This window comes from Salvelinus fontinalis, chromosome 16 (assembly GCF_029448725.1).
Source record: "Salvelinus fontinalis isolate EN_2023a chromosome 16, ASM2944872v1, whole genome shotgun sequence".
Lineage (NCBI taxonomy): Eukaryota > Metazoa > Chordata > Actinopteri > Salmoniformes > Salmonidae > Salvelinus > Salvelinus fontinalis.
The window spans coordinates 18,813,023-18,826,526 of record NC_074680.1 but is presented as its reverse complement, the minus strand read 5'-3'; the positions used below and the strand labels follow the sequence as shown (position 1 = coordinate 18,826,526).

At 42.6% G+C, this 13,504-nt stretch overlaps 1 protein-coding gene across 2 annotated transcripts; it reads right to left on the bottom strand.

Moving 5' to 3' along the window:
• Window positions 1–8,234: 8,234 nt before the first annotated feature.
• Window positions 8,235–13,304, bottom strand: LOC129812773 (gap junction beta-4 protein-like). 2 transcript variants are annotated; one of them, XM_055864626.1, is made up of 3 exons: window positions 13,181–13,304; window positions 11,393–11,513; window positions 8,235–11,158 (listed from the first exon to the last, which is right to left on the bottom strand). In XM_055864626.1, the coding sequence occupies exon 3, from the start codon at window positions 11,024–11,026 to the stop codon at window positions 10,202–10,204; it is 825 nt and encodes a 274-aa protein (XP_055720601.1). In that variant the 5' UTR covers window positions 11,027–11,158; window positions 11,393–11,513; window positions 13,181–13,304; the 3' UTR covers window positions 8,235–10,201. The 2 variants fall into 2 exon arrangements, with proteins under 2 accessions (XP_055720601.1, XP_055720600.1); XM_055864625.1 differs by lacking the exon at window positions 11,393–11,513.
• Window positions 13,305–13,504: the final 200 nt, after the last annotated feature.

Below are 13,504 nucleotides of genomic sequence, written 5' to 3'. Positions count from 1 at the left end.
CATAGAAGCTAAATATTTTTACAATTTAATTATAGGTCGCCCTTTTTCTTTTATCCCAGGCTTTATCTAAATATTCCGCAAATGGAAATACACAAAAAACACATTTCAATTTCTCCTCATCGCTCAGCCACATAATGCCAAGGTATATCTGGTGTGCTTTCTAGAATAAGAGCAAGCGTATTTCGTGGTAGAAAAGGCAATAGAGGATAAAATTAGTTTCATTCTCTATTTCTTTGAGGTCACAATAGTTATATAGTCTTTCCTCTTCCATGTCACCACAATACTGACCTGTATAAATACGCAGAGACAATATCCCTGATCTGACCTGTTTCAATACGCAGAGACAATATCCCTGATCTGACCTGTTTCAATACGCAGAGGCAATATCCCTGATCTGACCTGTTTCAATACACAGAGGCAATATCCCTGATCTGACCTGTTTCAATACGCAGAGACAATATCCCTGATCTGACCTGTTTCAATACGCAGAGGCAATATCCCTGATCTGACCTGTTTCAATACGCAGAGGCAATATCCCTGATCTGACCTGTTTCAATACGCAGAGGCAATATCCCTAATCTGACCTGTTTCAATACGCAGAGGCAATATCCCTGATCTGACCTGTTTCAATACGCAGAGGCAACATCCCTGATCTGACCTGTTTCAATACGCAGAGGCAATATCCCTGATCTTACCTGTGTACATAGCAATCTCTTGCTTTTAGGTAGGTTATACATAATATATCTCTCACACACAAATTCACCCTTAGTCTATTTATCACCACAAACCGATGCTGGCACTAAGACTGCACTCAACGAGCTGTATAAGGACATAAGCAAACAAGAAAATGCTCATCCAGAGCTGGCGCTCCTGGTGGCTGGGGACTTTAATGTAGGAAAACTTAAATCCATTTTACCTCATTTCTACCAGCATGTTAAATGTGCAACCAGAGGGAAAAAAAAAAACTCTAGACCACCTTGACACCACACACAGAGATGCGTACAAAGCTCTCCCTCGCCCTCCATTTGGCAAATCTGACCATAATTATATCCTCCTGTTTCCTGCTTACAAGCAAAAACTAAAGCAGGAAGTACCAGTGACTAGATCAATAAGGAAGTGGTCAGATGAAGCAGATGCTAAGCTACAGGACTGTTTTGCACGCACAGACTGGAATATGTTCCGGGATTCTTCCGATGGCATTGAGGAGTTTACCACATCAGTCACTGGTTTAATCAATAAGTGCATCGATGACGTCGCCCCCATAGTGACCGTACATACATACCCCAACCAGAAGCCTTGGATTACAGGCAACATCCGCACTGAGCTAAATGGTAGAGCTGCCACTTTTAAGGAGCGGGACTCTAACCCGGACGCTTATAAGAAATCCCGCTACGGTCCCCGACGAAACATCAAACAGGAAAAGCGTCAATACAGGACTGAGATCGAAGCGTTCTACACCGGCTTCAATGCTCGGATGTGACAGGGCTTGCAAACTATTACGGACTACAAATGCAAGCATAGCCGCGAGCTGCCCAGTGACATGAGCCTTCCAGGTGAGCTAAATAACTTTATGTTCGCGTCGAGGCAAGCAACACTGAAGCATGCATGAGAGCATCAACTGTTCCGGACTACTGTGTGATCAGGCTCTCCATAGCCGATGTGAGTAAGACCTTTAAATAGGTCAACATTCAAGGGTAAGGGTAGATAACAACACATCTGCCACGCTCATCCTCAACACGGGGGCCCCTCAGGGGTGCGTGCTCAGTCCTCTCTTGTACTCAATGTTCACCCATGACTGCATGGCCAAGCACGACTCCAACGCCATCATTAAGTTTGCTGACGACACAACAGTGGTCAGCCTGATCACCGACAAAGGTGAGACAGCCAATAGGGAGTCGTGAAGAGGGCACAACAACTCCTAGTCCCACTCAAGAGACTGAAAATATTTGACATGGGTTCCCAGATCCTCAAAACGTTCCTCAGCTGCACCATCGAGAGCATCCTGACTGGGAGTCAGGAAGCAAGTTCATGGAGTGAATCATTTAATAAATAAATGAAAACATAATACAAAACAAGAAACACGAACAACGTACAGACATGAAACTGAAACTGAAAAAATTACGTCTGGGGAAGGAACCAAAGTGAGTGACATATATAGGGAAGGTAATCAGGGAAGTGATGGAGTCCAGTGCAGCGCAGGTGCGCGTAACGATGGTGATAGGTGTGCGCCATAACGAGCAGCCTAGTGACCTAGAAGCCGGAGAGGGAGCACACGTGACACATAGCCTGTTCTCTCTGCTACCGCATGGAAAACAGTACCGGAGCGCCAAGTCTAGGTCCAAAAGGCTTCTTAACAGCTTCTACCCCCAAGCCATAAGAGTCCTGAACAGCTAATCAAATGGCTACCCAGACTATTTGCATTGTCCCCACCCCAACTCCATTTTTACGTTGCTGCTACTCTCGGTTTATTATCCATGCATACTCACTTTATCTCTATGTGTACATTTTACCTCAATTACCTCTACTAACCGGTACCCCCGCACATTGACTCTGTATTGGTACCCGCTGCATACAGCCTCGCTACTGTTATTTTATTGTTGCTCCTTAATAATGTGTTACTTTTTTATTTTTCATATTATTTTTTTCTGCATGTTTTTTTTTTGTAGGTTTTTTATTTTTTTTACTTCGGTTTATTTCAGTAAATACTTTCTAAACACTTTTTTTTCTTAAAACTGCATTGTTGGTTAAGGGCTTGTAAGTAAGCATTTCACTGTAAGGTCTACACCTGTTGTATTCAGCGCATGTGACAAATAAAATGTGATTTGATTTTCAGTGACTTTCAATGTGGCACCGTCATAGGATGCCACCTTTCCAACAAGTCAGTTTGTCAGATTTCTGCCCTGCTAGAGCTGCCCCGGTCAACTGTAAGTGCTGTAATTGTAAAGTTAAAATGTCTAGGAGCAACAACGGCTCAGCCGCAAAGTGGTGGGCCACACAAGCGCCACACAAGCTCACAGAACTGGCCCGCCGAGTGCTGAAGCATGTAAAAATCGTCTGACCTCGGTTGCAACACTCACTACCGATTTCCAAACTGCCTCTGGAAGAAATGTCAGCACAAGAACTGCTCGTCGTGAGCTTCATGATATGGGTTTCCATGGCCGAGCAGCCGCACAAAAGATCACCATGCGCAATACCAAGCGTCGGCTGGACGCCACCTTTGGACTCTGGAGCAGTGGAAACGTGTTCTCTGGAATGATGAATCACGCTTCACCATCTGGCAGTCCGACGGACTAATCTGGGTTTGGCGGATGCCAGGAGAACGCTACCTGCCCCAATGCATAGTGGCAACGGTAAAGTTTGGTGGAGGAGGAATAATAGTCTGGGGCTGTTTTCATGGTTCAGACTAGACGCCTTAGTTCCAGTGAAGGGAAATCTTAACGCTACAGCACACTGACATTCTAGACGATTCTGTGCTTCCAACTTTGTGGCAAAAGTTTGAGGAAGGCCCTTTCCTGTTTCAGGATGACAATGCCCTCATGCACAAAACGAGGTCCATACAGAAATGGTTTCTGTCGAGATCGGTGTGGAAGAACTTGACTGGCTTGCACAGATCCCTGACCTCAACCCCATCGAACACCTTTGGGATGAATTGGAACACTGACTGCGAGCCAGGCCTAATCACCCAACATCAATGCCGACCTCACTTATGCTGGTGTGGCTGAATGGAAACAAGTCCCTGCAGAAATGTTCCAACATCTAGTGGACAGCCTTTCCAGAAGAGTAGAGGCTGTTTTAGCAGTAAAGGGAGGACCAACTCTATATTAATGCTCCTGATTTTGGAATAAGATGTTGGACTAGCAGGCGTCAACATACTTTTGGTCATGTAGTGTATATACACTGCTCAAAAAAATAAAGGGAACACTTAAACAACACAATGTAACTCCAAGTCAATCACACTTCTGTGAAATCAAACTGTCCACTTAGGAAGCAACACTGATTGACAATAAATTTCACATGCTGTTGTGCAAATGAAATAGACAAAAGGTGGAAATTATAGGCAATTAGCAAGACACCCCCCAAAACAGGAGTGATTCTGCAGGTGGTGACCACAGACCACTTCTCAGTTCCTATGCTTCCTGGCTGATGTTTTGGTCACTTTTGAATGCTGGCGGTGCTCTCACTCTAGTGGTAGCATGAGACGGAGTCTACAACCCACACAAGTGGCTCAGGTAGTGCAGTTCATCCAGGATGGCACATCAATGCGAACTGTGGCAAAAAGGTTTGCTGTGTCTGTCAGCGTAGTGTCCAGAGCATGCAGGCGCTACCAGGAGACAGGCCAGTACATCAGGAGACGTGGAGGAGGCCGTAGGAGGGCAACAACCCAGCAGCAGGACCGCTACCTCCGCCTTAGTGCAAGGAGGTGCACTGCCAGAGCCCTGCAAAATGACCTCCAGCAGGCCACAAATGTGCATGTGTCAGCATATGGTCTCGCAAGGGGTCTGTGGATCTCATCTCGGTACCTAATGGCAGTCAGGCTACCTCTGGCGAGCACATGGAGGGCTGTGCGGCCCCACAAAGAAATGCCACCCCACACCATGACTGACCCATCGCCAAACCGGTCATGCTGGAGGATGTTGCAGGCAGCAGAACGTTCTCCACGGCGTCTCCAGACTCTGTCACGTCTGTCACATGTGCTCATGTGCTCAGTGTGAACCTGCTTTCATCTGTGAAGATCACAGGGCGCCAGTGGCGAATTTGCCAATCTTGGTGTTCTCTGGCAAATGCCAAACGTCCTGCACGGTGTTGGGCTGTAAACAGAACCCCCACCTGTGGACGTCGGGCCCTCATACCACCCTCATGGAGTCTGTTTCTGACCGTTTGAGCAGACACATGCACATTTGTGGCCTGCTGGAGGTCATTTTGCAGGGCGCTGGTAGTGCACCTCCTTGCACAAAGGCGGAGGTAGCGGTCCTGCTGCTGGGTTGTTGCCCTCCTACGGAGTCCTCCACGTCTCCTGATGTACTGGCCTGTCTCCTGGTAGCGCCTGCATGCTCTGGACACTACGCTGACAGACACAGCAAACCTTTTTGCCACAGTTCGCATTGATGTGCCATCTTGGATGAACTGCACTACCTGAGCCACTTGTGTGGGTTGTAGACTCCGTCTCATGCTACCACTAGAGTGAGAGCACCGCCAGCATTCAAAAGTGACCAAAACATCAGCCAGGAAGCATAGGAACTGAGAAGTGGTCTGTGGTCACCACCTGCAGAATCACTCCTGTTTTTGGGGGTGTCTTGCTAATTGCCTATAATTTCCACCTTTTGTCTATTCCATTTGCACAACAGCATGTGAAATTTATTGTCAATCAGTGTTGCTTCCTAAGTGGACAGTTTGATTTCACAGAAGTGTGATGACTTGGAGTTACATTGTGTTGTTTAAGTATTCCCTTTATTTTTTTGAGCAGTGTATATATACTACCTACACATGTTAAGTTACATACACAATAAATTGGTAGTATCATATTATTGATAGGCCATCTCTCCATTAACTAAACTCAGGACAAATGGATATAAGGAAACAGCAGATTGAGCATGTTTTGTTTGTGTGTTGGTCTTGATTTCCAGCTCCTGTTGCTATGCACAATCCTTTCTGCCAGCTGAAACTTGTTCCGGAATGCTTCCAGCCCTCCACTAACATAAGAGGCCACCACACCCAGAGGTGAATACGAGTTTTTGTTTGACTGCTGTTCCTCACACCTGATTGGTGGAAAGCATCAAAGGCTTTTTTTTGTTCTTTTTTTTTGCCTTGCACCAGGCTTACCTGGTGAGAGGGAGGGGGGCACTTTCAAATCAGCAAGAGAATTCATCCTTTCAACTTTTTTAATAAAGGCACAGCAATTCCTTATCATATTAACCTGTTTTGTTTAAGTTACCTGACTTTTCATTGTGTTTCTCTACCCTCTTTCATTGAACAAATGTTATTTTTACTTTTGTTTGTTTCACTGACATGCAGAGACCTTCCTTTGTTGTCTCTTTATTCCCTTATTCTTATTCTTCATGGTTATTGAGAGGGATGGACTGAACTAGAATGTTTTTGCTTACTATGGAGATCATCCCAAATCTAAATCTCCAAGGAAATGGACTGTGGCTCATTTCTCCTTGATGCGACCAGCAACCACCCACTTTTATGAGCAAACTTTGGAGATAAGCTTTCATAGAAGATGTTCACAATGTCTTTTACTGGATGGCTGTGTTGATGTTCCCAGGACAAAGAGTATCAGTATCTTTTCAGATGGCCATAAGAACATCTTTGTTGGGAGAATATTTGTGGGCAAAAGAAACAAAAAACAGATGTGTGGTGTATGGAAAAGAACATCAAATGTCTACTTGTGATAATTCCCCAAACATGTCAGAACATATCAGCTCTATGAGGAGGATTGCCTCTATTCAACGCTATCACGTTACTGTATGTCCCCACGCATGACACAACAACAAAGGCAAAAAGCCTTATGTAATATGAATGTACAGTTCCTACATGTACATTCAACTTTACTGTGTGTGACAAGTATGTATTTGAGCGTCGATGTTCTCAAACAGACACACAAACACACCTGAGCTATTGACATATTTTATATTTCATACAGGCTGAGACGTACTAATGCTGCAGGATTATAACACACTGGGATCACAAGTATGTATCCATGGGATGTGAACTTTCAATGACATCAAACACTTTCTTCATTTCATATAACACCTCTCTCGACTAGTGTTTACTGTTCATCCACTTTGCCCACGCATCAGAGGTCTCAGCTCAGTGAATGGGCAATCTCCCCCACATACATTCCTGCCCTTGAGCTGTTTTCTATTTTTCTGTCTTGTGTTCTCATCTACCAAGGAGAAGTATTCTACCTCTATTCACATTCCACAGGCTATTCACAACGACTCATCCAATAGATCAACGCAATCCTTTAGTTGCTCAATCAAGGGCTGCGTTTTACACCAATTCTGATATTCTGCCAAATGATTGTCAAAAGAGCTGATCTGTTTGGTCAAATTACAAATTAGGGAAACAAATATCAGAATTGGGCTGTGTAAATGCAGCCTATATGACAGTTAGGCTCAATGTAACTACATAGACAAAGGATGTGACTTCTGTCTAGCTTTTGAGAATGAGGCATGATGGTAATGGTTGACCACTAGGCTAAAAGTCATCATCAGGTATTGTAAGAAAAGATCCTCCCAGATATCACACTTCAGGAATCTTTACAATGGTCATAGGCCTCTTATACGACACGTCAACATCTTCCCTGGCAACACTTGCTGTAATTTATGTACTAGGTCTAGGAGACAGGGGTGGAGTGGAAAGTTCCTTTATGGCTCCAGTTGAATGAGAAGTGTTGGACAGGCAGTTGGACGGGCACACCTGATGGAATGCAGCCCATGACTCAACCGCTGTGCAGCGCATGTCTCCACACGCTGAGAGAAAAGAACAGGAAAACTACTACAATGTTCTGTGTCTGTACACCGCCCTATAAGACAAGTACTAACAGAGAAGATGAGGAGCTGGGGCAGAACTAACAGAGAATCCTGTACAGTCTTGCTGCTGCAAAGGTGTGTTATTTTCTTTGTCTACGCAGTAAAAGACCCACAAGTCCTGATTCAAGACGCTGAATAGAGAGAAAGGATACACTTTCTCTCAATAAACTTGATTCCTGGTTGACTATTACAGAAGACAAAAACATACACATCATTGAACAACTTAAATGCCTCTTTCTGGAATACCAAGTGAGAGTAACTTGTTTGATGTCACCTCACAGCCCTGTTCACCTACATTACACATATTATCCCTTTTCTTTTCTCTCATTTCCATGTAAACAGAGGAGTCACCAACTCAGAACCTGTCCCAGAGACGGTCAAATTCCTCCACTGGGTGGGTCTACAGTTCTGGCTGACGTGTTAAACTGGGTACCCAACCTCTGTCCATACAAATGGTAGTGGTGGAAAAAGTATCCAATTGTCATACTTGAGTAAAAGTAAAGATACCTAAATAGAAAAGGATTCACGTAAAAGTGAATCACCCAGTAAAATACTACTTGGGAGTAAAAATCTAAAAGTATTTGGTTTTAAATACACTTAAATATCAAAAGTAAATGTAATTGCTAAAATATACTTAAGTACCAAAAGTAAAAGTATAAATCATTTCAAATTCCTTATTTTAAGCAAACCAGACGGCACCATTTTCTTGTCTTTTTATTTTATTTACAGTTACCCAGGGGCACATTCCAAAACTCAGACATCATTTACAAATGAAACGTGTGTTTAGTGAGTCTGCCAGATCAGAGGCAGTAGAGATGACCAGGGATGTAATTTTGATAAGTGTGTGAATTGGACCATTTTTCTGTCCTGCTAAGCATTCAAAATGTAACGAGTAGTTTTGGGTGTCAGGGGAAATTGGAGTAAAAAGTACATTATTTTCTTTAGGAATGTAGTGAGGTAAAAGTACAAGTAGTCAAAAATATAAATACTAACGTACAGATACCCCAAAAAATGACTTAAGTAGTACGTTAAAGTATTTTTATTTAAGTACTTTACACCACTGACAAAGGGACAGGTCCTCTTATACAATGAGAATGTGGTTCATATGTTCTGGTCCCCATATAGAATGAGCTTCATGAATAACTGCTGTGACTAATGCACTGGTGATGATATGGGACTAATATCAGCACCCAGAACCAAACCATCCAAGGCTGTCACAAGAGAGTAAAATGGGACTGATACTGTATAATTCAGAAATTAGGATTAATCTGAAATAAAGTATCTTTCCTACCATACTCAGGGACTTTATTCATGGTCTTGATCCTTATTTAAGAATCTTTGAACAAAAAAAACCTTCATTTGAATACTGTCTGTTACATGTGCACTTCAGTCATTGTATTTATCAAAATTATTTGAAAAATACATAAATTGCATTGTATAAATATACAAACAAAAAAGTGAAACAGATAAACTGCAACTGTACTTAGATAAAAATATGTAAATATACCTATATATGGGCTACACTGTTTGCATCCATGTAATATACATTCTGGGACATATCATCAACAACTATGTTTACTGAAACACATTCAAATCAACACGCTTTACTGGCTTTGTGCAGAGTGCATGTATTTTATAATCTATCATACACATGAACACAGAAATGAATCGTCAGTATTCAAGCCATAGTTGTGCATAACCTACTGACAAACATGACCAGAAAAATAATCTCTCAATATCCAGAAGGATTAAAAAAATCTTTCAGCATCTGACAATATTGATGTATCTTTTCACAACAAAGCCTGAAGCCGTCTCTGCTATTCGTAATGGAGGATGAGACAGGTAACACTTCCCAGGGCATAAGAACAGTAATGGTGTAGGCACAATGTGGCAAGGGTTGAGTCCTTTCCTAAAAATAGCAATGGTAAAGTTGTGAGGTGTGGTAGACAGCGAACAAATAATTGAGAATATATCACATTGCCCAGCCCTGGTGCGAAACTCTGCTAATGATGGATGTCTTATTTAAAGTGACTCAATTCATTTCATTATTTTATAATCAAATTAAATTGGTCACATGCGCCGAATAAAACAGGTGTAGACCTTACCGTGAAATTCTTACTTAAATGCCCTTAACCAACAATGCAGTTCAAGAAATAGAGTTGAGAAAATATTTACTAAATAAACAAGTTTTTAAAAAGTAACACGATAAAGAGGCTATATACAGGGTGTACCGGTACCGAGTCAGTGTATTCGGGAGTGGGGGGGCGGGACACCGGTCATCTACACAAAGGTAAGTAAACAATGCCTACAGAGGAACAATAAAGAACTCTGGCCAAGTCTTGCCTATCCAGAAGAGAAATGGAAGATATTTCTCATTGCCTCCAGACTCGTTATTCGACTTCTTTACATTCTCTCTTTTTGGTGTGTCATCATAGTGGTCTTTCACTTGTGGTCAGACTCGCTCAGGTGGAACAAACTTGAAACCTTTTTTCAATGCTGAATTGAATGTCATTGAGAAAACAGAAAGGTGTTCATGTATTTTTTTGGGCCAAAAATATTTTCTAAATGTAAAAGTAATCAAAAGTATCTGTAATCTGATTACAATATTTTTGTTGGTAACGTAATTGATTATTTTATTTTTTTGTAATCAGGTTACATGTGACTGATTACATGTAACCAGTTACTCCCCAACCTTGACTATAAGATGGGGCTGAGGCATCCTTGCTGGGCAACTTTAGAGAGTTGGACTCCATTCGATTCTTGCCACCGATCACCAGAGAGGTAGCCATGACCACCTGGCGTGACTGGATGGTGGAGTTGCGTGATTGGTGCATCTGGGTGAAACACTCTTTACATCGTTTCCCCACCAGGTACAGGATCTCGAAGAAAGATAGCAGGATACAGGCCAGGCTGGTGACCACCATGAAGATGGTGAAGATACGCTTCTCTGTGGGGCGAGAGATGAAGCAGTCCACCTTGTTGGGACAGGGCTTCTGCTCACACTTGATGAGAGAGGGGAAGTCATAGCCCTCATAGATATGATAAATTAAATACACAAAGATGCCGTCCACGGCTATCTTGAAGATCAGGGTCAGGACGTAGGTCCACCACAGCCCCCCGCGCTTCTTGCCGGTGTTCTTGTAAAGTTTCCGACAGCCCTCGCCATATTTGAGCGTGTGTTTGCGCTCACGTTCATCTCTGTAGGCCACGTGCATCACCACCATGAAGGAGGGACAGGTGACAAAGATGAGCTGCAGGGCCCATAGGCGGATGTGGGACACAGGGAAGAAGTGGTCATAACAGACGTTATGGCAGCCAGGCTGGGCCGTGTTGCACTGGAAGTCCTTCTGCTCGTCCCCCCAAACCTTCTCTGCCGCCACGACAAACACCATGACCCTGAAGAGGAAGACAACGGACAGCCACACACGGCCGAACGCTGTGGAGTACTTGTTCACCCCACTGAGGAGGCCCTGGAGGAATGCCCAGTTCATTGGGAAGCTGACTCACAATCTACCTCTCTGACGGAAGTTAAGATGGAGGATGGTGTGAGAAACCCTTTTCAGTTGAAAACTGTTGGTTGAGATCTCAAGTCAAATTCTGGAGTCTTCTTTACTTCCAGCCATCTATAGAAAAAGAGAGAGGGAGTAGGGGGAAGAGATGGCGTTTGAGTATGAGTGAACAAAACATAACTGGTGTTTTTAGTTTTCCCCCGATGATTTACAGTACCAGTCAAAAGTTTGGACACACCTACTCATTCAAGGGTTTTTCTTTATTTTTACTATTTTCTACATTGTAGAATAATAGTGAAGACATCCAAACTATGAAATAACAAATATGGAATCATGTAATAATCAAACCATCTCAATTGGGTTTAGGTCAGGTGATTGTGGAGGCCAGGTCATCTGATGCAACACTCCATCACTCTCCTTCTTGGTCAAATAGCCCTTACACAGCCTGGAGGTGTGTTGGGTCATTGTCCTGTTGAAAAACAAATGACAGGCCCACTAAGCGCAAACCAGATGGGATGGTGTATCGCTGCAGTAGCCATGCTGGTTAAGTGTGCCTTGAATTCTAAATAAATCACTGACAGTGTCCCCAGCAAAGCACCACCACACCATTACACCTCTTCCTCCATTGCTTCACGGTGGGAACCACACTTGCGGAGATCATCCGTTCACCTACTCTGTCTCTCACAAATAAACGGCAGTTGCAACCAAAAATCTGACCAAAAGGACAGATTTCCACCGTTCTAATGTCCATTGCTTGTGTTTCTTGGCCCAAGCAAGTCTCTTCTTATTATTGGTGTCCTTTAATAGTGGTTTCTTTGCAGCAATTCGACCATGAAGGTCTGATTCACGTAGTCTTCTCTAAACAGTTTATTTTGAAATGTGTCTGTTACTTCAACTTGTAAAGCATTGATTTGGGCTACAATTTCTGAGGCTGGTAACTCTAATGAACTTTTCCTCTGCAGCAGAGGTAACTCTTGGTCTTCCTTTTCTGTGGCAGTCCTCATGAGAGCCAGTTTCATCATAGCGCTTGCTGGTTTTTGCGACTGCACTTGAAGAAACTTTCAAAGTCCTTGACATTTTCCGCGTTGACTGGCCTTCATGTCTTAAAGTCAATTCTCTTTACTTATTTGAACTGTTCTTGCCATAATATGGACTTGGTCTTTTACCAAATAGGACTATCTTCTGTATACCACCCCAACACAACACAACTGATCACAACACAACTGATTGGCTCAAACGCATTAAGGAAAGAAAGAAATTCCACAAATTAACTTCCACAAAGGCACATCTGTTAATTGAATGCATTCCTGGTGACTACCTCATGAAGCTGGTTGAGAGAATGCCAAGAGTGTGCAAAGCTGTCATCAAGGCAAATGGTGGCTACTTTGAAGAATCTCAAATATTTTTTGATTTGTTTAACCATTTTTTGGTTCCTGCATGATTCCATCTGTTATTTCATAGTGTTGATGTCTTCACTATTATTCTAAAATGTAGAAAATAGTAAAAATAAATTAAAATCCTGGAATGAGTAGGTGTGTCCAAACTTTTGACTGGCCCTGTATAAATTTAACCCCCGGGCGCCGAAGACGTGGATGTCGATTCAGAGGGGTTGAAACTGAAATGTGCAGAAGACAAGTTGAATACATTCAGTTGGACAACTGACTAGGTACATTATTCCCATTTTTTATTCACACATAATTGGTTTTCCCCTGTGTAAAATTCTCAATAAATAGGCCTAACTGGGAGCTATTTTCACACTTAACGTCTTTTTCAAAATTAGATGGAATGATGAATAATAATGTGTATGTATCAAGGATGGCAAAAGCCCCCATGTCCTAACAGTACAAGACAAGATTCCTATTTAGTAGCAAGTTAACTATTGCAAAATAGCAAGATAAATGTTCAGAGTAGGTCTTAACACGCACAGGCTATGCAGCAACTACAGTACTTTATTCCCCAATTGTTTATTCTGTTTATTAGTTCGCTGAATAATAGAGAAAGAATAGAGAAAACATTTCCTAAATGCAGTCTCTTCAACCAACGAAAAATAACCCAAACATTCTCTATCGTAATCTAATAACCTTACACTACTATTATTGATACACAGGTGGAAATGTAAACAAATCATGTACTTACACTTCAAAATGTCTATAAGAAAAGGACCATAAACTCAATCGGGGAAGTTGCAGTCCGTATAGGAACGGAGAAACACCCTTTGACTGCGACACCACCGATGAAAATCGGTTTCTCAACGCAGGAGTGTGGGTGGAGCAGTCACACATAGCGATGTTGTCGTGCAACAATGAACTTGTTCAGGTGTGGCGGGTGGGGCTCGTGAACCATGCAGATGAGCTGTTTCACGGGCCATTGACATGTACAGAACTACAATATAAACATGCATTAATTTAAAATATTTTACTGAGTTATCAGTTAATTTCAGGTAATCAGTCAATTGAAATA